We start from the raw sequence: 26,708 nt of genomic DNA, 5'->3' as shown, positions 1-26,708 counted from the left end.
TAAGCTGATTTTGGGTTTTGGAGAATTCGAACTTCCGTTTCGCAAGAATCGCAATTTCCGCTTCCAGTGGTCAGAGACTATGTAGCCCAGCGACTCTCAATATAGCGGTCTTTGACAGTAGTGGGGCGGCGTAAACAGTCAATCCTTTTTTCGCGCGAAAAGAGATACAGAGAGGGAGAGGTCAGAAAAAGCAAAAAAAAATTCTCGAAAACTATCGAATCGAAGAGAGAGAGGGCCGGCCGGAGAGAAGAGGGCATAGAGGTTGGAGGGAGTTACAAACAGATAGTATCAACAACGTTCAAGTCAAGTCAATCATCGAAAAATACACGAGTCGGGGAGAGAAGAGGGAGCACAAGCAACGAGAGAGAAAACGAAGTCCTTTTTTTTGGTAGGGTTTTCGAGCTAGCTGAGGGCAACGAGTTCGGGATACTGAAGGGAGTAGTTGGAAGGCGATTTAGAGTTGTTGAGGATAAGCCGAAGCAGAAATCTTCGCGTCCTCCGCCATTGCAGAAGCTAAAGCTTGTCTCGCCGCTTCCTGACATGTCGCTTTGAGTTTCATCCTAAACACCACACAATCCAGGTCAGTTACCTCGCCCGAGAGTGCGTGTGTGAGAGAGTGGTGGGCGTACTCTGAGCACAAATTATCCAAATCGAATTCATACTTCTCGCCTTGAACTAATCCATAAGGACAATCAGGTCCTCCCGTTACCGTTACCATCTTCTTCCCATCCTTCTCCCTAATGTCTTCCTTGGAATAGTTCACGTGACCGTTCGTACCAACGTTGAAGAGCGAATCATCTGAGGGTAGAGGAGAAGGAGATTTAATGAATTGAGCCATTGAATCTTCCAATGCCGTTGATCCTGAGGTCGAAGCGAATAATTGATCGAAATCGTTGAAAGTCGACAATGGTGCACTTGGTAGGGAGAGATCCGCGAGAGGATCTCTGTAGGAAGCGAATAAATCCGTTTGAGTAGCGTTGAGAGGAGGGAGACTTGAAGAGACCGAATGAGGAGGAGTCGCGAGGTAAGAAGAGGAACGGGTCGAAGAGGTAGAAGCGTTGGTTCCGGGTGAAATGGGGGAATCGGCAGAAGAAGTGAAGGAGGTTGAAGTTGGGGGGACCGTGAGAGAATTGAGGAAAAGGTTGTCGGGGAATGCACCAGGTCCTCCTCCAGCTGAGGTCGTAGGAGCAGAGGAAGTGATCGGGAATCCGGGGAAAGCGGAAGAAGTCGTCGAGGGAGGGTACAAGTCGGTCGAATGAGGAGCGGGTAATTCAAACGAGGAATTATCGAACGAGAACGAATTGTCGGGAGAGTGATTCGAGTTGTTCGAGGAAGAAGAGTGAGTCGCGGGGAGAGGAGGACGAGATTCGAAGGTGGAAGAAGTTGGCATCGTTGAAGAATTGTTGACGTCTTTATCGTAACTGAACGAGAATGCCGATTCAAAAACTTTCAATCGATCGTTCTCTGATTTCAATCTATTGAAAATAATGTCGTGGGTCAGCTAAATCGATGGTGACGCGGGAGAGTGTTGAGAGAGAAAACTGACTGTTGAAGTAATTGTTTGAGCGCAGAGTTTTCCGCTTCCTGATCGTTCGATTTCTGTTCGAGAACTCCAACCTTGTCTTCGAGTTCCTTCAAATGTTTCTCTTTCCTTTCCCTAAAGTTTCGTTGAGCGGCACGGTTTTGAGCTTTACGTTTTTCCGAAGTCTTTTTCCCTCCTGAAGATTTCTTTCCTCCTCCTCCATCGTCTTCTTCTTCCGGTGATGCACCTATCAAGCAGCGTATCAGCAAGCCAAAAGAGATAGAGACAGTGGAGAGGAGGCTGGTGGCTTACTTCGCTTGATTTCTCCCTCAACTCCGTCTGGATGAGAATGATGACCGTTCAAACTCGATCTCGCGCTATTCCCAGACCTCCTATCTTTGATCGCCTGAGTAGTTTGTGGTCCGCCTTTACGTTTATCGTGTGTCACTGCTCTAGCTGTCGTAGTCGTTTCTAGAACATTTCCCGAACGAGTCGAACTCGTCGATTGTTGGTTCGAACCGTGATTATTGACTCCATCTGAACTCGCCGGGGAAGCTCCCGAATCACTAGTGAGTTCAGGTGAGGAAGCGTTCGCCGAGTTGTGAGAGAGAGGAGGGAGAGAGGAGGCTCCTCCAAGGCCAGAGGAGAGAGAGGAACCGTAAAGAGAGAGGTTTGGAGGGTATTTCGAATCTTGACCATCTAGGAATGAACTCAATGATGCGAGATCTATGTCACAGAGTCGAGCGAGTCAACGCGATGAGTCTGAAGAGAGTGGAGAGGGAACGAGTGGAGAGAGAGAGGGCTTACAGTCATCCCCGGAGGAAGATGGGTTCGAGAGGAATTCAGGTGCTTGCCAATCGAGTCCACTCATTCTCGTCGTTGTAGTCGGGGCTGAGGTCGAGCGCGAATCGAATGGTGGAGAGAGCAAGAGAGAGGTAGAAGTTTCTGATTACATGAGCGATCCGCACTCGTCTCACCGAAAATCGACTTGCCTTTCAGTCAGAGTGTACTTCTAGTCATATTCCTAGCCAAGTTATGCAAGTAGCAGGGGAAATTGATAGGCGAAATTGTCGCAGCTCGTTTCGACCCCTGCCGAGATCTCGAGGGTTCACTTCACTCCATCGCTTGCACCTTCGACCGATCGACCCGTAGACTACAGGAACAGTCAGACTATCAAGACCAAGACATCGCGGCTCGTTTCCTTGATCGTCTCGACTTGATTCATCCTCCACACGACCATCAACTCTCCCTCCCTATCTCTCCTCTCACCTCCTCTAGATCGATCAGAGCAAGGACGCCGTCCAGTTACAGAGGATGAGGTTACCCTCTACGACCACGATCTGGAGCGACGAGTTCGTGAACGAGGAGAAAGGTTCATTCCCCCGCCCGATCCGGAATCCTCGTCCTCGTCCTCGGTCAAGATCAACCTTCACTACTCCTTCCTCTCGACTCGAAGAGTTCATCCGTGATACGCTGCTACAGGATGGGAGTGGGGACGGGGGAAGATTACCTCAATGGCCTTTACCTTCAGATGGAGGTGACGAAGGAGGAGGAGGAGGGAATTTCCCGACTTCGTTTCCTCCTACGCCTCCGGATCCTCCGAGTTCAAGGGATAACGATGCTGTGAGTTCATTCTCTCTGTTCAGCTGCGATAATATCGGGAGCTGACGGAAAGTGGATCGCAGACTCTGGCAATCGTAATTCCATTAATCATCGTCCTAACGACTCTCCTCTTCCTAATCTTCCTCTTGATCATTCTCCTACTCAAACGAAGGAGAGGAATCGTACTGTCGGATGAGAACGGACCGACGAATTTAGAGAGGGAGGATTTAGTTGATGGAGAAGGAGGATTTCAAGGAGTTGAATCGAGATGGTTACAACAAGTCGAGGAACCCGTTAGGATAGGATATCAGAGAGCTAAAGGTGAGGACCGCATTACCTCCCAGTCGCTTATTCGGAAGGATGACTGACTTAGTTCTTGATATCGTTCTCACAGATTGGCAAACTCAATATCCCCCGAATTCTCAACCAACCGAAATCACACTCTCTCAATTCCTCTCGATCCAAGAAAAAGGTGTTTCCGCCTGGTCCTTCGAACCAGATTACGAATCGAACCCTGCCTTGATCGTCCAATCTCGAACCGAAATCACTTTCTTAGCCGATGGATTCGGAATGGCACCCGAGGAAGGAGGGGGTTGTAACGTACAGAGTAATTTACCGTTACCGAAATTGAACGAGGTGTATTATTGGGAGGCGAAAATGTTTGAGAAACCTCAAGGAACGAACGTAGCGATTGGATTGGCAACGAAACCTTTTCCAAGTTTCAGATTACCAGGTACTTTTCACTTCTTCTCCCCTTCTCACGCAGGACGATTATACTCACTCGTTTGGACGCGTAGGTTGGAATCGATTTTCAGTAGGATATCACTCCTCCGACGGTTTCAAATCTCACAATTACCCTTTCACCTCTTCCTCCTACGGTCCTCCTCTTCTCGAAGGCGACACCCTCGGAGTCGGTTACCGTCCTCGAACCGGCACAGTATTCTTCACCCGGAACGGCAAAAGACTCGAAGACGCTTTCATCGGATTCAATAAACACAACCTCTTCCCTACCGTCGGAGCCGATGGAGCTTGTTCGATTCACGTCAACTTGGGACAAGCCGGGTTCGTGTTCATTGAAGCGAACGTTAAGAAATGGGGATTGGCACCAATGGTAGGGAGTTTGGCGCCTCCTCCGGCGTATGGAAGTGAGAGAGGTTCGATTTTGTTGGAATCGTCCTCGAGGGCGAATGCGAATCAACCCGGGGCTTCAACTTCTTCTAGACTAAGATCGTCATCTCCTTCGACGATAGCGCAACAGAGACTCTTGCCACATTCACCTCCGACTAGATCTCATCGTTCGAGAAGAGGAGGAGGAGGTCGATCGAACGTTCCGACGAATTTACCTCCGACTGCAGCAGGTGCAGCGACTGCTTTAGCATCCCCTTCTCAACCGATCCGTCCTTCACCACTTCGTCACTCGAGACACGCTTCGAACCTCTCGAATACTACGGCGACTTCTGAGAACGGATCGAATAATGGAGGGACGAGAAGTGTCAGTCCGGTCGAACGAAGTGATCACAATACCGACGGTCGAGAACACGAAGGAGAGGACGAGGAGGACATTCATAATCCCCCTACTCCCGGGTTACTCGACATCTCTTTACATTCGATTCATCGTTTCCCAGATCGAGTCGATGAAAGTGATGAGGACGACACGACACCTGACCACGAGGAGGAGGAGGATGAAGAGGAAGAAAGTGATGAAGAAGAAGGGGATGGATTCGACGCTGAACAAACTCTCGAACAAAGGTTATTGAGAGAAGTAGCGAGGGAAAGGGGTGAAACGGAGAGTATTAGGAGTGTTAGTCCTCCGGCTTATCATCCGATTGATCCTCATGTGAGTCTACTATCCCTCTTGAGAGTCTGATGAGGGAAGTACTGATCGATTGATCGTCGCGAGCAGATGTACGCTCCTGGAGTCGCGGAGACAATCCTCGAAGACGCATTCTCGAACCCTTCTTCCTCTTCTCCTTCCTCCACGACACTTCCATCATCATCCCGTCATCTCTCTTCATCGTCAGCTCATCGAACCTCAGCGCACGAATCACGGTCCAACTCTTTCCTCGCTCAACTAGGACTTGGATTCGGTTCTGGTTCCGGAGGCGCGATTCGACTGCCCGATAATAACTCGTCATTGAGTCCCTTTTCGACTGGATCAAGTTCGCCGTTGAGGTATGAAGGAAGAACTGGGAGAGGTGGGATTGGGAATTTTAACGGGAATATCTCACCTGCTCCGGGTCAGCCTCAACAGGCAGGAAACTCCGCGCAAGGTGCAGGTAGCTGGCTCGGTTGGTTGAGCGGGAGTAATCACGCTACAGCATGAGTAGACATTCCCCGACCTTTTTTTTCGTGTTTTTTTATCTCCTCTCCTCTTTCGTTTTCTCACACACTGTTTCCCACCGTCTCTCCGCTCCTCTGTTGTTCTACGATACTCTCACTCCTTTCTTCCGTTTGTTTCGTGTTTCAATCTCAACTTGGTTCTTTGTTTCTTTCTCCCGTCACCGTTTTCTTTGCTCATCGAAATGTAGCTTTCCCTCTTCGTCCTCTGTCTCTCAAGGGGCCTCGTTCGTGTCAGAGAGAAAGCTATATTCAAGGGGTTGCATAATGTTGTTGCTCAGGAAAGAAACGACACAAAAATTCGAGGTCATTCGTTAGAAGGGAGAAAACGTTATAGGAAAAGAAACGGGATTAGTCGAGATCCATAGCAACCGATTGGGAGGCTCTCAAAGCTTCCTTGTACTGTTGCGAATACAAGACGAGACGAGTGAGTGACGGGGCTAGAGGGTGAAACAGAGGATAGTGTTCTTACTTCGCTCGACATTGGACCTTTTTCAATCGTGCTTGTAACGAATTCACAGAATTTGGGGGCGACGTCTACAAACAGAAGCGCCAAGTCAGTATCGAGATCGACGAGAGCGAAAGAGAGAGAGAGAGAAAGGACAAACCTTTGTTTGCGAGACGACCTAAAACTGCGACGCATCTCGTGATACTTTTTTGTTGTTCGATCGAACGTTCGGCGTCTTGTTTCGTAGAGTTTTCTTTCATGACGAAATTGAACGGCCCCGTGAAGGGTTCGACCGTTTCATCGAGGTCTACACACGAAAATCAAACCAAGTCAGTGAGAATTGAGAGAGAAAGGGGAGAGAGTGGGAGGGAGACTGACGTTGAGTAACCTCGGAAGGAGCGACTTGGGCGAGTTTGACGATGAGGATGTAACAGATCTTCTTGATTTCTTCTTCGTCACTCAATCCGGCAATGACTCGAACGAGGAAAGGTTCGATCGTGATTTCTTTCAAACAGTTTTCGAAAATCGAATGCATGCACTCGTATGCAGCCTGCTCGTAGATGGAGCGTCAGCGCATCGAGCGAGTGATACAAGATGGAGTTTTGCCTTACTTTACGAATATCGAGTCCATCATCAACCTTGTGTTTGAACGGTCCCATCTCAACAATCCTGATCAAACTCTTATCGATGACGCTCTGTTCGTATAGTTCAGGTAGAAGGGTCGAAAGATGATCTCGAACGAGATGGGGTTTATTGTGAGCCGCCGAATTGAGCGAAGACAACGCGAGACGTCGAACTCCGAGATCTGAATCCTTCATCAATTTGAAGAATTCGACGATCAGAGGAGCGAGTAGTTCGTCGTAACTCGTCGAATCGTTCGTGAACGTGAACCTCAACGCGGCGATGACGGTTGCTCGGTCGTGCGCAGATGAAGAACCGAGACGAGATTGAAGTTGAGGAAGGTATTTCGAAGGGTTACTCGTCGTCAGATGACCGATACAGTCGGCTGCGACGTTGCGAGTCGATTCTTCTTCGTGGTCGTAGTTTTCGAAGAGAGGAGTCCAGAGCGTGTCGGAAATCGAGGCGAGTGCTTCGGGCGAAGAGTGAATGATGACCTGTTTTCGAGAGACGGACGTGTCAGTGAGAGTCGTCGAGAGGGAATACAACATTGACTGACCTCTTTGAGAGCTTGAAGAGCGAGGTAACGCTTCTTATCGTCTTTTTCGATGATATCGAGAATCGTCGGGAGGAATTGCTCCGTGTTTCCGACAGCAACGTTTCCAGCAGCGAACGCAGCAGATCGACGAACATCTTCAGCGCCAGCGCCAAGTTGTTCGACAATCTTCTTGAACGTAGAAGCGTGAGAAGTGAAATCGCTGGGAGAATCGAACCGATGTATCAGCTGGTGTTTCGAAACGAGCTGTATGCGAGAACGGAACTCACGTAACACGACCGACTTCTCCGAGAGTGAGGAGAGCGAGTACGAGAGAAGCAGGGGTCGACTTCGAAGACTAAGTCAGACGAGAAATTTACAGTCAGTTCGCGAGTGAAAGAGTTGAAGAGCGAAAGTGAACTCACCTTTAAGATCTTCTCGTTATCCTTGGCGACACTATCTCCAACCGAGGGACTTTCCTTGACGATCATTCCGATACATTTACTCGCCGTAACCAAATTCTGAATTCCTGCCGCTTCTCCCGTCTTTCCTTTGTTCGATTCTGCAGCCGACGATCCAAGTTGTTTGATGAGAGGTCCAGGTTCGGCTCCCGCTTTCAAGTAGGCTTGGAAGAATCGCAAAAGACCCTCGAGGGAAGGACCTTGAACGAGAGGCGATTGAACGAGTTGGTAAATCCTCGGGAGGAGAGTTTCTTCAATTTGGGAAGAAGCGGCCGAGGGATCGGCGGTCAAGAGTCCCGCGGCCGTGTTGAGGGCATGAGGAAGGAGGTTGACGTCGGAATCGGTCAAGAGGGGTTCGAGGTCTTGCAACAAGGCGGCGGAAGTTTCTTCGGGAACTCCAGAAGTTGCGGCACGAGCCAACAAGGCATCGATCGAATCGAACGCGGCGATCTTGAGAGGTCGGTGAACTTTACGAAGGAGGGACGAAACTTCCGAGAGGGATTCGAGTACGAATTGATCGAATTCGGATCCTTTGAGAACTGGGGAAGAAGCGACGAAACCGACAGTTTGAACCGTAACGATACGTTGTACTTCGATCTTGAGACGATCTCGGAGGAAGGACAAGGCGGTCGAAAGGTCTCCGGCGGCGTAATCTCCAGCGTGGAAGAGGAGAGTTCCGAGAGTTTGGATTCCTTTTCCTTTCACTTCTTCATCGGCATCGGGACCTTGAAGACGGTCCATCGTTGCTTGATAGATCGAAGTCAAGTAGGCGACGATGGCCGGAGGAAGAGTTGAAGCGTTCGGGGAAACGGGTCGAAGGGCTCGGATGAGGGAAGAAGCCGTGACGAATGCTTCGGCTGCGATCTTGTTGAATCGATCCGAGATACCGGCAACGATGAGAGGAACGAGTCGCGGTAGTTCATCAGAGTAGGTCTTTGGGTGATGAGTCTTGAAGAAGAGGGCGAGGAGGGAAAGAACTTCGATCTTCAATTGAGTCGCCGCTCCTGAGAGTCCACTGTCGGTAGTCTTGAGAGAAGCTTCGACGCGAGTGACGAGGAGAGGGATTTGAGATTCGAGGCCTCCCGAGAGAACAGCGACGAGTTCGTGAAGGAGAGCGAACCCAGCTTGACGAGTCGAGAGAGATTTCGCCGTGAGTTGTCCTACGATAGACTTGACGATACTCGGGGTTTGAACATTCAATTGAGCGATAGGTCTGTCAGCAATGGAATAACCCATCAGTCGCAAGTCATCTCGATAGATGAAGTACTCAATCGCTCACCCGTCGTCATCCGACATTTGATCTGCACTCCTCTTCCTCTTGAGTCCACTTCTCGGACTCGCCGATCCCAATCCATGAGCTTCAACGATACCCGCCGTATTGATCATTCTCTTTTGTCCCAAAACTTCTTCCCTCGTAACTCGCAAAAGAGTCGTTTCAGTTCCCCAGATCTCCACCTTGACGGTCTCTTCACGATCACCGAATCGAGCGATGAGAGCTGGAGATACAGACTTGTAGAACATGGGGAGGAGGTCGGGTCGGGTCGAAATGAGGGAAGCTAGGAGTTTTGCCGAAGAACGTCGAACCCTCCACGAAGTATCGTCTTCGTCGTCGTACCTACAAGCGCACATGCAAGTTCGTCAGTCATATCGCGAGTGGAGAGAAAGTAAATATTTATACTGACTCGTCCTCGAAATCATCTTCATCCAATTCATCCTCTTCTTCTCCCTCGACATCCATCGCTTCATCTCCATCATCATCTCCTCCCGCATAATTCGGATCAAACTTCAACATCTCCTTCGCCTTCTCGACAATATCCCCAATCAATCCTTGATTCGCCTTCAATTCATCTTTACATTTGAGCACCAAACTCTCGAGACAGATTAACCCTCCTTCTTTGATTTCGATCTCGGTTTCTTCTCCTTCGAAACGTGACGAACTGATCGCGGAAAGAATCAAGGGGATGAGAGTCGAGATGTGAGGTCCGAGTTGGGAAGGGGAAGTGCGAGCGACGGAAGAAATTAGAGAGATCGAAGTTAGGAGTTGATCCGGCGAGGAGTTTGAACTCTCGAGAGAAGGTAGAAGGGTGTCGGAAAGGAGAGTCGGGAAAAGCGAGGAAGAAGATGAAGTCGTGGGGATCAAAGTAGCTAAGTTGGCGAAAGGAGAAAATTTGAGCTCGTAACTCTCTGAGCGGTTCTACCACGGGGAGAGAGACGTACCAATAGTTCCGACTGAACGTTTTCGTACTGCGGCACGAGAATGACCGAGGAGAGGAACTGAAGCTTGAAGGATTTTCGTTTGTAAATGAGGAAGACCTCGAACGGTCGATTCGAAACGGGTAACGATGTCCGAGAGCAAGTCGAGAGAATCGATCAAGAGTTCAGCCGAAGAGGAAGACTGCAAATTCACGGCAGTCTTTAGCTCGGAAGAGGAGAAAGAAAGAGAAAGGCGGAGAATTCAACTTGCGTTGGTGACTTGCTTCAAAACCTCGGGAGCGAGATCCTTGCAACAAGTAGTTGCGAGAGTGCTACCGGGTTGTACTTCGGCAACGACCATTTTGAGTCCGAGGGAAGCGATATCTCGTACGCCTTCGTCGTTTGAAGCGGTCAAGGAAACGAGACGGTCGATGATAGTACGGATTCGGGTCGAGTTGACCGAAGGAGTCAAGGTCGCGAGGCTGTTCGAGTAGAGTCAAGATGGTGTCAGTGTCGAGCTCCTCTGAGTACAAGCTTATGTTGAGAGACGCGCGAAAGTTGAAGCAAGCGACAGAGGGGAGAAAGTCGGTACCTCCCCTACTTCTCTCTCGTTACCATCCACCTTGTGTTCCTCGACCCTTGTCGTACTCTATCCACAGCTGACCCTCCTTGTCGTGCCGAAATACCGAAGAGGAGAAGGAAGTTGAACTCACGTTTTGACGGCAACACTCTTTACTTCTCCATTCGGATCATTGAGCAATCCAAGTACAGCATCTACCAATTGATGTTCCGTCGTTTCGTCGATCGAAAAAGTTGGTTGAGTCGCCTCGTTGATCAGATCTTGCAACGCCATGAACCTGTCCCTCTGATTGCTTCAGCGACCACACGCGGGAGAGGATGAGATAGATGGGAAATTACCTGAGATCGGCATCTGGGTTCTTGAGCTGTTGAGCAGGGGAGAGAATAAGAAAGAGATGAGGTGTGTGGGGTCAGTGCAAACTTCGAACGGAGAGAGAGGAGAACAGGTAGCTGACCTTTGTGAGCAAGCTCTGAACTGAATAAGAGTTCTTTGCTGCCATACTGGGAAGTGGCAGATGTAGAAGTGAAAGGGAAGCGAAAGAGAATCAACGACCTCTTCTTTCCCTTTCCCTCACTCTGAATCGCTTGCATTCGACCTATACTCGACAAGAACGATCTCAGTGAATGGGACATGGTCCGACCTGATCCGCCAACAAACGAATCATCGATTTCACTTCCCCTCCTCGCTCCTTCAACTTCAGCGTCTTACCCTCCTCTACCTGCGTCGACTTCGTCGCGAAGACCGCCCCTACGGCGAGTACTCCTCAAGCTCTCTCTACCGGCAGCTTTGTTCAGTCTGGTCGCTTTTCTCCACCTGAACTTTTTCGGTTCAACGGACAATTCTCTTCGCGGCGCTGCTTTGACAGAGTGGATTCATCGAAACGGAAGTAACGTGAACGTATTCGATCGACTAGAGATTGAAGCCGAAGATAGGAGCGCAAAAGCAGTGTTTATCGGTGAGCTATTCCCGTCAAACTCTTTTGCGAAACTCTCTTTGGCTGAAACTGAACTTCTCTTCTCCTAAACAGCACTCGGAGCGAGCCTGAACGAGTTCCATGTCAAGGATCGCGATGGCAAATTCAGAGACGTCGTCGTCGGATGTGAGTAGCGCTTGACTGCGTTCCTCTTGTTCTCCTTTTCGGTTTCCTGGGAGTTCTTCTGACAGGCCCTCTCGGCTTTCCCTGTCGCACAGATAGCGATCCTCATTCTGCGTTGAACGAATCCAATTACGCATACTTTGGTTCAATTGTCGGTCGATACGCGAATCGAATCTCGCAGTCTTCCTTCACCGATCCCTTCACGAACGAGACTTTCCATTTGCCGATAAATGAAGGTGAAAGCACGACTCTACATGGAGGAAGATGGGGCTATAGTAAAGCGGGTTGGAAAGTCGAGAGTCATGGAAGAAGTTATATCATTTTCAGCTTACTCGATCAAGGGGCGGAAGGTAGCTATAACTCCCTCCTGTCTCGGGATTTCTTTTCAAGAATGACTTACATGACTTGCTTGACCAGGTTTCCCCGGAACGGTCAAAACAATCGCTAATTATACACTCCTCTCCTCACCGACTCGTCTCGTTTCTCGCTTCGAATCCGAGGTTCTGTCTCCCTCTCCCGTCCGAACCCCCATCTCACTCTCTTCTCACGTCTACTGGAACCTCGATGGGTATGCATCGGAAGCTGGAAAGGGAGTAGGAGGGGGAATGAAACTTTGGATCGACGCGAATCGAACAGTTCGAGTTGATGAGCGACTCATTCCGACTGGAGAATTGGTGGATGTTGAGGTTGGAGGACCGTTGGACTTCTACTCGAATGGGGAAGGGGTGGAGAAAGAGCTGATAGACGCACTCGAGGATGAAAGGTCGAGAGAATTGTGTGGAAAAGGTTCGTTTTCCCGCACTGTCGACGTCTTGACCGAAAGGAGACGATAACTGACAACATTAGAGCCGGTACTAGATTGTGATGGGCTGGATAATGCTCTGATCTTTTCGAAACCTGAGCGAGATTTCGAGCGGGATGTTGTCATGAGTTTATCTTCGATTTTCTCCGGAATCAGGTCAGTCATCTCCGTCTCTCCAGTCGACTGCACTACTGTCTGACGATCAAGAATCCGTAGATTGAAAGTCCGAACGAATCAACCTCTCGTTCACCTCTACTCGTGTAATTCTCCCTCTTTCTCCTCGACAACCGGCGACTACCCTTTCAAACCGACCCAGAACAACGGAGAAATCGGTACCTACGGTCATCATAGCTGCCTAGCCGTCGAACAAGAAGGTTGGATTGATGGTTTGCATCACGAGAAAGAATGGGACCTTAAGCGAGAGAAAAGTCAGGTAACAAAACTTTCTCGTTTCGTGCTTGAAGTGTATGCATTAGTCTCCAACGCTGATGAGTGTGTTGCCTGTGTAGTGGTACGATTCGGAACGAAAGTACGAGTGGTGGGCGGAGTATGAATTCGAAACGTTTTGATCGCAAATGAACCAACTTCATTCTCGGTGTATCCCCATATTATGTTGTCAATATAGCGCTCTTTCTCATATTCTCTACACTGATCTTCCTCTCGAAAATCTCAAGATATACGTCAAGCGGATTGCAAGATCAAAGCATAAGGAAGAAAAATAAAAAATGGTGTCACTTGAGCTAGACAAGGCTGGTCGTCCTGTTTACGCCGTAGATCGCCGCGGTTCTGTGTCCCATGCTGTGCTGCTGCTGTGACTGACTGAGATGGGCTGTACCGAATTCCAAAAGGAGGTCCCTCCCTGAAAGTTGCATCTGTCCACGTCGATAAAACGAGTATGACGAATTTGGGTCGATGTGAAGCTCTTTGACGATGGGTTCTTGACCGTAGTTGTCTTCGACGTTGAAAAAGCGGCCTGTCTGGGGTACATACTCGTAATATTCTACACCTCCGTGAACGATGAGCTACACGAAGGAAGGGTCAATTACCGTGTTCAACAAGGTCCACGTGCATCGAATCGGCAATGCGCGGAGACTCACAGGAGTCGGATTGCCATCTTGAAACTTGACTTGCGGCATGTCGTGAGCCATGAGCACCAAAGCTTTGATGATCTTGTTCGCTCTGTTCCACTTTTTCTGCTCGATAGCCTCGACGTACTCGCGCCTTTTGGCTTCGAAAGTGTCCTGCGGGTAGTATTGATCAGCTTAACCAGAAAGACGTCAAGCGCAGGTGATCGAGACATACCCTAAGGCATTGCTGTTCGTCCATGATGGGAAGAAGGAAGGAGGGAAGAGAAAAGACACAGAACGAGATTGTGCACAACGAACGACGCTCGGCTCGGCTCAGGAAGGCCCTGTCTTCTATGAGGTCCCTGTCGCCACGCGAGTCCAAGGACGCAGGTTTGTGCTCGCGACAGGGATGAAAAAGCGGATTGTGCCAAAAAGCTCGGACCCTGATTTCGACCCCTCACGGTCGAAGCTCTTTTTCGACTGAGCGATGACGACGTCGACGATCCGAAGCAGCATACCATAGATGACGCATCGGAGTGAAAGGTAGATAGAGATTGCAGCTGTAGTCATGGAGCGAGTGTGTAAGTGCGCGAAGAACTCTGGAAGGGAGAGAATCGACCCACTCGCTGTCCCCGATTCCTCCTCTCGCTACTCAAAGTCGTCAAGCCTCTCGCGGTAAGCGGTCTCTCGTTCGGTCTAGTTATGGAGAGTCACGTTCGAACGCCTTATTGAGCACGAGGGAAAGAACAGGAAGAAAAGAGGATCTCAGTACGAAGGGCTACCAACGACTATTCTTCACGAGGTTGGAAGGTTCTGTTGACACCGTAGATCGCGGCGGCTCGATGTCCCATGCTGTATCGAACTACATTTTGAAAGTATTGACACCAGTGAGGTAATTTGACGAGACTTCGGGAAAAAGCGAGTCTCGGGAGAACGGGAGGAGGGAGAGTGTGTAGCTTGCTTCCGGTAGTGATCTCTCAATGCACAGGATCTAGAATTCATCTTCTGGCTGCCTCGCGAACGAGGATCAGTTCACTGATGAATCGCGTTGAAAGGGAGGAAGCGCGGGAGATTCGAGTCTCGATCGCGCAGGGTCGTGAGCGCTTCATAGAGGCGTATAGGTGTAGGTAAGCGAGAGCGCGAATGGTCGACGTGAGTGGAAGAAGGGCGTCCGACGTCCGAAGCGTGACGATTGATCTCGTTTCTCCTTTTGCCTCCTCCCACTCACTCAGATCGACTTCGTACCAACCTGAACAGCAGCCGAACAGCTCAAACTACTTCTGAGTCGCGACCGAGCTACGACACGCCTCCCTCTTTCGATTTCGGGAACCCCACTCGCACTCGTCTCTCTCTATCTCTCGCCAATCCACGCCTCATCTTACCCTTCTACGATCATCTCGAAGCGTATACAACCCCCATCCCAGAAGTTCAAGCGATGAACCCTTTAAGCGGTTCGAATCGCGTTCCTCTATCTCCTCGTCGCGCATCCCTTCATCTCCCTATCTCTACCTCGACCTCGACTCTCACAACTAGTACGACCTCTCGAGGTGGATATACTCCTCCGTTCCCCGTTCCTCCTTACCTACGTCACTCCTCTTACTATCCACGATTCTACACGACTCCAAACCCGCTTCAATCAGACGATGAATCAACCCTCCAAGACAACTCGATCTATCTGCCTACTCATTGGGACGAAGGGGATAAATGCGCTTTGTTGGAGTTGACGACAGACGGTCTTGTAGCGAGTTTCGCGGGATCAGCGAAGTACGGAGATCGAGATGCGGCGGCAGTTCGAGCGAATCGACCGATTCCTACCGAGACGGGAATGTATTATTTCGAGGTGGAGGTACTTAACAAGGGTTTGTCTGGCTATATCGGAGTAGGACTGTCTCATCGAAGCGTTTCGTTGTCGAGATTACCAGGTTGGGAACAGTTATCGTATGGATATCACGCCGACGATGGGAGAGCGTTCTGTTGTCAAGGAACTGGGGAACCTTTTGGACCGACCTTCTCGACGGGAGATGTAGTAGGATGTGGAATCGATTGGACAGATGCGGGAGGAGAAAGAGGGAAAAAGGAGAGAGATGGAAGTAAGAAAGGGAAAGAGAAGAGTAAAGAGAAAGGGAGCGGTAGAGTGTTCTATACGAAGAATGGAATCTTTCTAGGTCGGTCCTTTTCCTCGAGTTCGAATCGACATGAATGTCCTGACGAATTTGCGCGAAATTTCAACGACAAACTCTCCAAAATAGGTTACGCCTTTTCGAATTTGTCCGGTAACCTGTACCCTACGATCGGATTGAGAACTCCGAACGAATCAGTTCGAGTCAATTTCGGTCAAGCTCCGTTCAAATTCGATATCGAATCTCTCTTACTCGTAAGTCACCTCTTTCCTCTCCTCTTCCTAATGGAATTCCCTTTCTCACCCTTCTATCATCGTCGCTTAGGATCGTAAACGAACCATCCTATCTCGTATCAACGACACTTCCTCCCTCCCACCTCATTACTACCTCCCTCTCTCGCAAAGTCCTTCTCCTCCAATTCCTACCCTCTCGACATCAGCTCAGGCCTCGTCGTCTTCGTCGAAGGAAAGGGATCGTTTGCACGAGACGTTACAGAGCTTGATCGGGGGGTATTTGAAGCATTGTGGGTACGACGATACGGCCCGAGCTTTCGAACGTCAAGTGAAACGGGAACGACAGGATCGAGGGGAGGGGATCCTCAACCCCGGTTCAACGACTGAAGATAGCAGGGAGCACTCGGAAGCGGGTGGAGAAGTGATGGAGGAAGCAGGTCGATTGGAAGGAGGAGGAGGAGGAGCAAGTTCAGCCGAATTGAGATCGAAGATTCTGAATCTTGCGATAACGGATCGAACGAAAGAAGCACTCGAACTCGTACAGGAACATTACCCGTCTGTGCTAGAAGAAGGTGAAGTGAAACAGGAGGAGGAAGAAGAGTTGATCTTCAAGTTGAAGTGTCGAGTTTTCGTCGAAGCTGTTCTCGCGTACTCTCAAGCTGAAAACTCGGTTCCGACGACGACAACGACGATGAAAGGGAAAGGGAAGTCGGATTCACTGGTGGAAGAAGACGATACAGATGTCGACATGTCAAGCTCGTTCGTTTCGACTTCTTCGCCGATCTCAATTGATGGACTTCTCGACCTTGGGCGATCCCTTCACTCTTCTTACTCTTCTCATCCCTCTCCCTCGATCCAATCGGAACTTCAAGCTACTCTAGGATTGATGGCGTATCGAAACCCAGAAAAGGAAGCGGCAGAAGGAAAAGCTCGAAGAATCGTCAAAGGAGAAGAGAAGGAGCGGGTCGTCGAGAGGCTCAATCGAGCTATCCTCAGTGAGTGCAATCCTCGTCAAGTCAGTCACAAACACTGCACTGACTAGTATCGAGAATCGCACGAAACAGAAGCGTCGAATCTACCACCTCAACCAACTCTCGAACTCATGTTCCGACATGCGATCGCGACTGTTGAATACGCAGCTGAGTCCGGGAGTGGAGGGGCGGCGCTTGTTGACGTCAAGAAGGAGGTTTTAGGAGAGTGAAGAGTGATCGCAGGTTCTGAGTTGTCCTTTTTTGAAGTAGTTTACGCATTTCCCTCTCGTTTATTGTTGCCATTCTCTTGCCTTCTCCTTACCTCTCATCGCGATCGGGACATCAGAAGAGTAAGAGAAGAGGCTCCACGGATTAAGCAAAGAAGGGGAACAAATAACTAAGATGACGACGAGAGAAATGCGAAAAATAAGGCAAGGAGGCTACGGTTTCTACAACAGCTCCTTCTCTGCCTCTTCAAGGGTATAGACGTTCATCTTCCTCGGTTCAGTTCCACCGTTAAGCAAGTCGAAATCGATTGAACGAGCTAGGAAGGGTAAGTCTCGCGGAACCAGCGATGGGAAAACGAGGACCTGTAGACGATTCATGTCAGCTCGAGTACCAACGCTTCAAGAGAAAGTTGGAAATAAGACATACGTGAGAAGGTGTCTTTGACTCGAAACCTCTCTCTTGCCACTTCGACGATAAAGTTCTCGCAGCTTCGAGAGCAGTCTTGATCGTAGTTTTGTCGTTTCGAGCTGACTCGGGAACAAGGACAACATTCTCGAGAGATCCACCATCGAGGAGGTGGATCGAGCCGGAGTCAATCGAAGAGACTCGAGTAGCCGAGCTCGAGGAAATTCGAATGAGAGAAGTTGGGGGCGAATCTTCGAAACGACGATGCCAATACTGTAAAGACGTTGGAGGTTCAGCTATATACGCCACAACGCTGATCGAACATCACCGAACTTACGTTGGCTGAAGAGTATTCGATGTTGTCCTCCTCGTCTAAACTGTGCCAAAACCATTGACTTTCCTCACCTTCCGCCAGAACGCTCAACGAGCGACCGTCCTAACGTTCAGGGAAGCGCAGGCACCTCAGTACCAGCGACTCGTGAAGAACTTTCCGAGTAGGGAACTCACGGCGATAGATTCCGCGAATTGACAACAAGCCTCTCGCTCGATTGAATTCGAACCTTCTCCGAGCCACGCGTAGACTTCTCCTGGTAAGCTCAAGACGGCGGAGTATCCCGAGCAGAGACTCTTCGCAGTCTGGAGAAGGACGAGCGGTCAGCTTCTTTCGCCTCGCGGAAAGAGAGCGGAAAGGCTCACGAAATCCGTTTCTTCAACGAAAACGACTTCCTCACTCGAGGATACGACGAGGAGACGTTTCTCGAGATGATCAAACTCTTCGCGCAAACCCTGTGACCATCCTGAAACGATCAGGACGAGAATCAAGCAAGTACTGAATCGACTCGGAAGAACGCACCTTGCAAACCGTCAACTGCCCCTCGAAAGCTTCCACTAGAGCTCTCGACTCTTGTCTATGCGCGAGCCTCACCACTTGCACACCAGTCTTCTTCTCCAATTTCGCGATCCTCTCTTCCGTCTTTGCCGTTTCTTCCGCTTCTTTCCCTCTCCAAACCCAAACATGCGTTTCAACATCTTCAGGAGTGTTGGAGCTGGTTCGAGCGACGATTCCGAGGATTTCAGTAGAGTGAAGCATGTGGTTGTGCTCGATTGGATGAGGGTTATCGGTCGGGGAATTGAGGTGGAAAACGTCGAGCGAGAGAACTTCGCCTGAAAGTCGGGGCGAAGGAGAAGAAGTCATTGCGAGTGAGACGATCTCATTGACGAGGGGGTTCGAGGAGGGAGGAGAAGAGCTCTTCTTCTGCGGTTGAGGAGGTTGAACTGAGCTTTGAATGGTCGATTTCGCAGGTTGAACAGGTTTCGATTCAATCGATTCCTTCGATTGTTCTTCTCGTTTCGATGGCGGAGGTATCGATTTCTCGACGACTGGACGACGAGGTTCCGAAGAATCGACTTTAACTCCATAACTTTCCTTCAACCGTTTCAGCTCCTCCAATTTCTCTCTTTGTGCGTCTGAATCAGTTCGTCCCCATTTCATCGCCGCAGCTCGGACACCTCCGCTTGAGGAAGACGGAATCGGTTTCGTCGGAGAAGGAGGAGTCGATGACGATCCGAGACCGGGTAAAGCGACACCTCGAGTGTGTTTTCGTTCGATTGTTGTTTCTTCTTCGACATGACGATTCGCAGTCGACGTGGGCTTAACTCCGATAGGTGCGTGTTCCCAGGAAGGTTTCGAGTAACTCGATTTCTTCGCGACTTCCTCCTCTCGATTCGAAACTAGTTGTTTACTTTCGTCCTCCTTCGGACTCGTCGAGATAGGTTTTCCCGTTGTCGAGGTCGACCATGGCGAGTTCGATCCCGCCACAAATCCAGGACTCTTGAGTGGGGTCGGGAGAGAAGTAGCTGAAGATTTCGTCGGGGAAGTCGGATTTGATCCTCCTACGTTCGGTTGATCTCTTCCCCATCTTTCCAATACGCTTCTCCTCTTCTCTGGACTCGTCGTCGTTGATCCACGCTCTTTCGTAGGGGAAGAGATGGGGGATTGGGATTGTTGTTGAAGTTGTTCGGCAAATTTAAGACGTTCTGCGACGATACTCGTTCCGCGAAGACGTCCGAGTGTCGAGTTTTGCGCGGGAGGCTTTGAGACAGCATCGTTGTTCGAGATAGAAGGGAACGCGATCTTGGTTGGAGAAGAAGGAGCGGGTTCGTTGGAGGGAGTACGGTCGGGAGCGGGACGAGAAAAAGTTTTCGCTTCGACCAGTGACGGTTCTTCTTTTTGCCGGAAGGGCTTGACCTCTTTCTCTGATTCGGTCTCTTTCGGCTTCGCAAGTCCGGGCATTGCGTAACCTCCTCCTCCTGAACGAGCGTGCGCTGAACCTTCCGATTCATCCGTCGGAGTTTGCGAGGAAGAATTGAGCCGAGGTCCAGTCGCGGTCGATCCGAATGCTGAAGCGAGAGATCTAGGAACGTTGCTCGTCGAGGGAGCGGAAGAAGCAGCGGGTGCGGTTTGAGCTCGAATCGGGGGTTCTGAAGAGGAGGAAGGAGGAGAAACTGTCGAAGGTTGCCAACGTTTCGGTTCGTCCGATACCGATTGCGAATGAGACGATCCCCCAACTTGACGATTCATGAGACTTGCGAGACTCATTCCTCCTCCTCTAGAAGGAGCATTGTCATCTTCTTGCGAAATTGTCGATTTGTTCCCCCATTTCGCTCTAGTCTGCTCCATTTCCCGTTCCAACTTCTCCGTCACTTCTCGCTCTTGTTCAGTCATCTCTTGATTAACCTTGTGGATTCGTCGTTTCTGTCCACCTCCCATGAACATTGCGAGAGAAGGAGTTGACGATTCTCCTCCTCCTGGGCCGGAGATCTGGGACTGTCCAGCTGAAACGAGATTGAGAATGTTGTCGCGAGCGGAAGCAGAATCTCGGGCATCGAAAGAGGATGGGGAAGAGGTAGAGGGAGAAGTCGGTTGCGAGGAGAGAGCGAGGTTTCGACGAGCGGCTCGGTCGGCTCGAGCTCGTGCTACTTCCTGTGAGGGTACTGAAGGTGTCAGGCATCGGGGTCTAGGTGTTTCAGATCTGCTCTTCGGCCGTCCGGGTATCCCCCTTTGAGATGACGAGACCCTCTCTCTTCCCCTCAGCTCTACTGAATCCGCCCCAGACTGCCGCCCGCCGTATAGCTGCGGGGACATCGTCTCAAGACTCCGCGAAAGGAAGGAATGGCTTACATCTTCGAGAGAATCGTTTGACCCCACACCTCGAGGAGAAGCGTTGTTTTGTTCCATACTAGCCGATAGATCGAGTCTTGCCGAAGTCCTACCACTCTTATGTTGTTGAGTGAACGAAACTCTCGTCGAAGCGGGTGAAACTGAAGGTCGAGGAAGAGTCGGGAGCGTGACGTGTGGGAGAGTAGTTGATGGAGCAGGAGGAGGAGGAGAGCTCGAAGCTGGATCGGGTGATGAAGGATGGAAGTAGATCGATGGATCAATGTCCATCCGGTTGTGTTCGAGGGGCTCGAGGTCGAGAAATGAATGTGAAAAGCGAAAGGCGAACTTTGCGCATCAAAATCGACGACTCTTCGCAAATCGTGAAACTCTCGCTCTCTCTGCTGTACGAGGTCGTTCGAACAATCTGTTCCGATATGATATTAGATGCAACAAATGAAGAGACCCTTTCTACCCTGACTACTTCCAACTCTTTTCACGCTTCGAAAACTGTTACAGTCGGTTTGAACGGCGTATTTCTGTCGCGAACCACACCAGTCATGAGTCTCGTGCTCGCTCACACAAAGGATAATGAGAGATGACTCACCCAGGATAAACCTTGATCGGTATCGAGCATTCAACCGTCTCAACCTTTGCCGGAACCAAAACTGTTCTTCCCCCTCCCAATGGATCTCCTCTCTGACTCACACTCAAACTCATACTCGGTGCGTTCGGTCGATGCATCGCTCCAGCAGCCGTCTTTTGTAGAGGTCCAGGCGAAGGAGGCGGTTCGGGAAGAGACGAAGAAAACAAGACGGGGACGAAACCGAGATCGGGAACGGCTCGATAGGAAGTGTATTGAGCTGGTTTATGCGGTTCGAAAGGGGAAGGAGGAGTTGTCGAGACAATCGGCATCAGATGAGCTGCACCAGAAGGAGCGATCGAAGGTGCTGGAGGAAGAGTGAGAGGAACGGCAGGTTCGAATCCGTAAGCGAAAGATTTACTTCTCCCGTGATTTCCGGGACGACCGTTCGGGGTCTGCGGCGGAGGAGGTGCCGCTGTCCGCCGAGGAGTGAGGTTCGGATTTGTGGAGCCGGGGAGAGGAGCATCGGGAGAAGGAGGGATCACGAGAAACGACAGTCGAACGCTCCATTGTAACTTGACTCCACTCGTACCGAAGTCTGGAGTTGCGCCAGATGGAATCGCGAGTGCGAACCCTAATCGAGCCGAGTCGAGTGTCGCTTCGTGGTGTTCAGAGTGCAATCTTCGAGTCAGTTGACGAGTTTGAGGTGCAGTTTTCGCAGATATTGAGGTTTCGACGAGTTCATGAGTTTCGAGACGAGCCGATACCTGTCGACAAGAGAGATCAGCCAGATGACATCAACGGACCTCTTCGGTTTAATCGACTCACCCTCAAAACTCGCCCTTCTCCCGAGTTGATCATGACTGAACCATTGACCGTCTCCCCAAGTCGATACGCAGACTTCACTAGCGTTAACTGAGCAACGAGGTAACCATCCTTGTTGATATCGTATGATACTGCGGTCGAAGTCAAAAGCGAAGCGAGTCAGAATCGCCGCTCAAGCTGTTCTTCGCATAGGAGGGAAGCTGACCTTTCTGAGAATTTCTCGATACGATCTCGACCGCCGCTTTGCACCCATTCGCTTCATCGAGATCGATTCCGAACGCTTCGGGACCTCCACGATGCGAAGACATTTCTGGTCTCATTTCTGGTCGAACATCCATGATCGATCGAGGAGTGCTGCGACCTCCGATACTCGCAGAGAGGTGAGGAAAAGGTTTCTGGGCGGAGGAGAGTTCCGGAGAAACAGCGATAGAAGAGAGGAGATTGGAAGCGAAGGATTCAAATTCGGGTCGACCGACGTCTATAGTGCAGACAAGAGGGTGAGTCCGCCATCAAGGAAAAAGACGGAAGAATGCGACTCACTCGACTTGAGAGGTTTCCGTCGAGCAGGCGTTATTTTCGAGTCGTCGTCGATGGCAGAAATGTTCGCTTCATCTCTTTGGTAGATGACCGGATTTGTCAGATCGTAGAACGGTCGAGCTCCAGTGACTACACGAGAGGTTCAACGTCAGACCACACGCTACTCACGAGGAGGAAAGACGCTAACTGACCTCCGACGTGATTGTAAATCCTCAGAGGAACTCTCATCATTCGACTGATTGATCCTTTCCCGCTCGGCATCTCAGGATTCGTACTCAGCGAGACTCGATTCGATCCGACTACAAGTTGATAGTTGAACTTGATCGCTTTACCTCGGAAAGAAGGAGGGAGATCGGCCGGTAATCGAATCGAAAACGAAACTGTTTCTCGAATCGGGAAAGTCAGCTTGAATAGCAGCGAGATAGAGTGACCAGTGACTCACAACTCTTGCTTTCGCCCGGTTTGAGGACGAGATCGACTCCGAGAATACTCGCAGGACAAGAGAAAATCGGTACGGTTTTATCCTTTACCGCTTTCTCTTTCCTCTCTTCGAAAGTCGCCGCTCCTCCCGTATCTCCACTCGTGATTCCATTCGCCTCGTTCTCCCTCGTCGTCGAAGCATTCCGACTGTCGTCTAGCGGTGTCGTCGCTGCGCTTCCCCAAAGCCAACTCTTCCAACCTCCCGTTTCTTTCTTCTTCGATTCGAGCGTACCACCTCCCATTCCTACTCCTCCGACTCCGCCGGCGAGTAGTTGCTTGACTTCGAGGAATTCGTTCGGTTTGATCAACAGCTCGTCGACTTCGAAAGATCCTTCCAAATGAGCGAACGCCCACAATAGAGCGATCGTATTCGGTGGATGTAACGCCGAGTTCTTCTCCTCGTGTTCGAAGTCGCTCCCTTGCGAAAAGATTCGATGTGAGTCTTGAGTTGCTGGGTACATCGATTGTGGTGATTGAAAGAGAGGAGCAGTTTTCCCAGTCCTGCCATAACTCGCAGTGAGAGACCCTTCGACGACGGAGTCCATTGTATCGTTCCGTCCTAACCCGTAGAACCCATTGACGGGTAAATTTTGAGAATCATCGTTTGGATCGTAGTCTGAATCGTCTGAATCGGCAAGCGAGAGAGTCGAGAGTCCGGCACGAGAGTTGTTGTAGAAGTGACTAGAAGGAACTCTTTGATGACCGAATGTTGGACGTCGAGGGAAAGCCGGCGGAGCTGGAGAGGAAGAAGAAGAGGAAATAGGGAATGCTGCGTCTTCGTGATGATTCGGTGACGTGGATTCGGTTGGAGATGATGGATCATCTTCCTCTTGTAGTGTAGACGGAGCTACCATCGTGTCAAAGTGTCAACTTCCTAGCGCTAACATATAGATCTTCAGTGAAAAACTCACCTCGAGCATGTCCACTCGTCCTCCGTGACTCATCGAACCCATTCATCCCAGCAACACTTCCTCCATATCTCGATTTCTGATGTCCTCCTACTCCTGCACTCGAACTCCTGAAGCCGGTTCCATCAAAAGGATTCGTTCCTCCTCCTGAAGAGCTCCTCGCCAAAAGATCCGGACTACTGTTCACTGCCATACTCTGAGCTCTTCCATGACCCGCTCTCAACAATCCTCCCGGTCTCCGAGGGCCTCCAGCGTATAGTCCACCTGAATTCAACCGAGAGGGAGGAATCGAGGTTGGAGGTTCTCGAGTCGGAGCTTTACCGATCAATCCTTTCCGACTTGGTATCGTCGTAGGGGTTGTTGCTGAATTGGAGCTACTCGAGATTGATCGATTGAGAGGGGCGGGGTTGTGAGGATTTGAAAGGGAAGAAGCGAAAGAGGGTCGTTTTGGAGAATTGCCAATACTCGGCGGAGTAAAGTTTCGATTGTTGTTCAGGTTCGAGGAATCGGGAGTGGTCGAAGCGAAAGGTTGGAATTGACCTGAAGTCGAACCAAAGAAGGGAGAAGGAGGGATTTGATCCGAATGAAGGTGATTCGTCGCGTATTCTGCCAATCCCAAATGACTCGCGTTCGGGGGTTTGTTCCTGTTCGTAGTAGTGTTCCAGGAGTTGAGATTGACTGAAGAAGCCGTTCTAGAATGGGCGAGATAAGGTGGGGGAGGAGAGGAATCGGAAGTTGATGATGGAGGAGGAGGAGAAGGAGTTCGATGAGAGTTTTTGAACGTGATGGTCGCGGTGAACTCTTCTCCAGCAAAGTAAGCAGATGCTGAGGGCTTCACCGTCACCGTCAGGCCTCCTTTCCGAGATGATCCCATCGCTCTAGAGTTGACAAACAAAACAAACAGTCTTCCAGTCAGCTCCATACCGACGAGAACCAGTTGTGAGTATGAGAGTCATTCGAGCTCACCTTGCTACGCGTCCGCGCCCTTGCTACAAGCTGTCGTGGTGAATGAAGTTGATCAAGAATGAGATGAGCGGTCGTGTCGGTCGATAGATCGGTTTCGAGGATGGGGTGCCGTACAAGCTGGGCGTCGTAGCGAGGTACAGTGCGATGAGCGAAAGAAAACGATCGAGGATAGTCGGGAGAAGAAAGTGAACAAGTTCCGAGCTTTTCGCGCATCTTGAAGCAGCTCAGCTCAGTTTCAACCGAATCTATTGAGCTCTCTGCACACTCTTCCAAGCACATCGTGTACTCTGCATAACTCTCGAGGGAATAGTGTAGTGACAACCACGTATTTGCAGGATGGGGACGTTTCAAAGGTTTGGCGAAATTCTATAAATCATTCGCTTGCGATGCGTGAGACTAGCCTCAACGTGGAGAGGAATTCGCTGGTAGGTTACTCGGCGAGTAGGATCGGTATTGTATTCTTCGATTTTTCAACTCGAGATTTTGCGAAAGTATCGTCGTTGTGGAGACGCGATATAAGCCCACCACTTCAAGTCTCTACCTCCAGTCCTCGAAGTTTCCGTAACGTGCTAGTAAAGTCACCAATATAGTCAGCTCAAACGATATGTCTAGGTTGCAAAGAAGCTGAACCGACCTCAAGCGGGGTTCCTCGTTGCATCTTGATGAGTTGGTTGAGGAATTCGAAAGCGAGTTGCGGGTTGAGACGCTCATTGTTCGAGAAGCCGAGAGATAGTCGCCACAATTCATCTCCGTGTTGGCACTATTCGTTCATGACAGGCGGGAGTCAGCTTAAGCGCAGAGAAAGATGCGAAACGAAAAGTGAAAACTTGCCGGGAAAGCCGGATTCGAATCAGAATCGTGAACCTCCAGGTGTCTGAGTAAACGCCCAGAGTATGGTTCGATGTGCAGTTTCTTCAGGGTACCGTCGGAGCAGTGATGAATGTAATAGCGACCTTGGCCGGCCTCTTGATGCCCGCAAGTATAATTTTCGCCAAAGAATACCACGCTCTGCAAAATGGAAGACGAGTCACCGTCTGAGCATAGCTACAGGACAAAGTTTCGTGAACTCACTGCCGTGACAGCATTCCCGGTGGCGGCGAAAACCGGCGTTGTTGATGGACTTATCGTCATCTGCCGTTAGCTCTCGTCTTGCGTTAGATTCCGATGAATAACGACACACCCGCTTACTCGTACTCTGATCGTATCGTTGCTTTCCATCATCCATTCCCAAGCCGTAGTGATTGCGGAAATCGACCCCAAGTATTCTTTGTCGTAGAAGTACTTTTCGTCGTAGAAGAACCATCGGTTTTGACCAGAATGGTATCGGTATTCTCGTCCCTCGCGATATCTGATCCAAGTCGGATGCGACCCACCATACCACGCCACTCGAGCGAGATCAACGAATTCGACGAGTTGACGCCTGCCCTCTGCGCACGATTCTGTAGAGCCGTGCGGGTTCGAATTCACCCGGTGTCCAACGAGACGGATACGACCGGCTTGCATTGAGTTCTGCGAGTCGAGAAAGGAGAGGAAAGAGAGAGGGAGGGTGGGGTGGGGGAGAGAAAGAGAGAGAAGGGGGATTTGCGTCTGAGCTTTTTGATAAGCGAGAGCCTGCTTGATTGAGCCGGGGCCTCGAACGTTTCTCCGAGCTGCGCCCGAGGAGGTTCCAGCATCCCACGTGGCTTGTAGTCCCAGCGAACCCAGCGTCGATAGCCTGAGCGTAGAGGGAAGAAGTGGGTTGAAAGAGGAGAAGTCTTCATGGCTTCAGGATCGGGTAACCTCACTCGCCGACTAGATAGTCGATTTCCAGCTGGAGAGGTTCATTCGAAAGAATGGAAATCGGTGAGGAGGAGTGACGAGGTAGTGAGAACTTGGGAGGAATGAAGAGGGGTCGAAAGTCGATTGTAACGAAATTGAACTCCATGCTACAGGATCGATCTGCGTAGCTCATCTTGACCCTCCTTCTCAGGTCAATCGAGAGATTCCGAATGCTTCAAGGACGTCGACCAAGAGTACCGGTGAGACTCATGAATT

General features: G+C 50.3%; 8 protein-coding genes across 8 annotated transcripts; 3 read left to right on the top strand and 5 right to left on the bottom strand.

The window, feature by feature from the left end:
- Nucleotides 1-454: 454 nt before the first annotated feature.
- JCM6883_005727 (bZIP transcription factor) lies at nt 455-2,393 on the bottom strand (the record flags this gene model as incomplete). The annotated part of the gene is made up of 5 exons (XM_076632625.1): nt 455-560; nt 630-1,475; nt 1,547-1,769; nt 1,835-2,248; nt 2,330-2,393. The coding sequence occupies 5 exons, from the start codon at nt 2,391-2,393 to the stop codon at nt 455-457; spliced, it is 1,653 nt and encodes a 550-aa protein (XP_076487423.1).
- A 443-nt stretch (nt 2,394-2,836) lies between these two features.
- Nucleotides 2,837-5,447, top strand: JCM6883_005726 (SSH4 family protein; the record flags this gene model as incomplete). Its single annotated transcript, XM_076632624.1, has 5 exons — nt 2,837-3,145; nt 3,208-3,445; nt 3,519-3,857; nt 3,922-4,961; nt 5,028-5,447. The coding sequence occupies 5 exons, from the start codon at nt 2,837-2,839 to the stop codon at nt 5,445-5,447; spliced, it is 2,346 nt and encodes a 781-aa protein (XP_076487422.1).
- Nucleotides 5,448-5,812: 365 nt separating this feature from the next.
- On the bottom strand, nt 5,813-10,795 carry JCM6883_005725 (uncharacterized protein; the record flags this gene model as incomplete). The annotated part of the gene is made up of 15 exons (XM_076632623.1): nt 5,813-5,863; nt 5,934-5,998; nt 6,070-6,216; nt 6,288-6,459; nt 6,521-7,024; nt 7,087-7,285; nt 7,353-7,420; nt 7,488-8,736; nt 8,803-9,138; nt 9,206-9,668; nt 9,741-9,918; nt 9,988-10,198; nt 10,430-10,573; nt 10,635-10,660; nt 10,751-10,795. 15 exons carry the CDS (start codon nt 10,793-10,795, stop codon nt 5,813-5,815), a joined length of 3,858 nt encoding a protein of 1,285 aa, XP_076487421.1.
- A 131-nt stretch (nt 10,796-10,926) lies between these two features.
- JCM6883_005724 (uncharacterized protein) lies at nt 10,927-12,763 on the top strand (the record flags this gene model as incomplete). Its single annotated transcript, XM_076632622.1, has 7 exons — nt 10,927-11,251; nt 11,324-11,395; nt 11,488-11,742; nt 11,810-12,178; nt 12,251-12,350; nt 12,411-12,627; nt 12,704-12,763. 7 exons carry the CDS (start codon nt 10,927-10,929, stop codon nt 12,761-12,763), a joined length of 1,398 nt encoding a protein of 465 aa, XP_076487420.1.
- Nucleotides 12,764-14,696: 1,933 nt separating this feature from the next.
- On the top strand, nt 14,697-16,815 carry JCM6883_005723 (uncharacterized protein; the record flags this gene model as incomplete). Its single annotated transcript, XM_076632621.1, has 4 exons — nt 14,697-15,426; nt 15,511-15,635; nt 15,706-16,609; nt 16,679-16,815. The coding sequence occupies 4 exons, from the start codon at nt 14,697-14,699 to the stop codon at nt 16,813-16,815; spliced, it is 1,896 nt and encodes a 631-aa protein (XP_076487419.1).
- A 219-nt stretch (nt 16,816-17,034) lies between these two features.
- JCM6883_005722 (uncharacterized protein) lies at nt 17,035-20,666 on the bottom strand (the record flags this gene model as incomplete). Its single annotated transcript, XM_076632620.1, has 7 exons — nt 17,035-17,175; nt 17,240-17,491; nt 17,556-17,654; nt 17,726-17,854; nt 17,915-18,004; nt 18,072-20,333; nt 20,400-20,666. 7 exons carry the CDS (start codon nt 20,664-20,666, stop codon nt 17,035-17,037), a joined length of 3,240 nt encoding a protein of 1,079 aa, XP_076487418.1.
- Nucleotides 20,667-20,871: 205 nt separating this feature from the next.
- Nucleotides 20,872-24,582, bottom strand: JCM6883_005721 (uncharacterized protein; the record flags this gene model as incomplete). The annotated part of the gene is made up of 8 exons (XM_076632619.1): nt 20,872-20,914; nt 20,983-21,725; nt 21,787-21,914; nt 21,989-22,261; nt 22,324-22,449; nt 22,512-22,700; nt 22,763-23,647; nt 23,712-24,582. The coding sequence occupies 8 exons, from the start codon at nt 24,580-24,582 to the stop codon at nt 20,872-20,874; spliced, it is 3,258 nt and encodes a 1,085-aa protein (XP_076487417.1).
- Nucleotides 24,583-25,269: 687 nt separating this feature from the next.
- JCM6883_005720 (uncharacterized protein) lies at nt 25,270-26,177 on the bottom strand (the record flags this gene model as incomplete). The annotated part of the gene is made up of 2 exons (XM_076632618.1): nt 25,270-25,434; nt 25,863-26,177. The coding sequence occupies 2 exons, from the start codon at nt 26,175-26,177 to the stop codon at nt 25,270-25,272; spliced, it is 480 nt and encodes a 159-aa protein (XP_076487416.1).
- Between the last annotated feature and the right edge of the window lie 531 nt (nt 26,178-26,708).

This window comes from Sporobolomyces salmoneus (assembly GCF_050403485.1).
Source record: "Sporobolomyces salmoneus JCM6883 DNA, S_salmoneus_JCM6883_v1_ctg28, whole genome shotgun sequence".
In the NCBI taxonomy this organism is placed as follows: Eukaryota; Fungi; Basidiomycota; class Microbotryomycetes; order Sporidiobolales; family Sporidiobolaceae; genus Sporobolomyces; species Sporobolomyces salmoneus.
The sequence above is the reverse complement of the archived record's forward strand: the minus strand, read 5'-3'. Positions and strand labels throughout refer to the sequence as shown.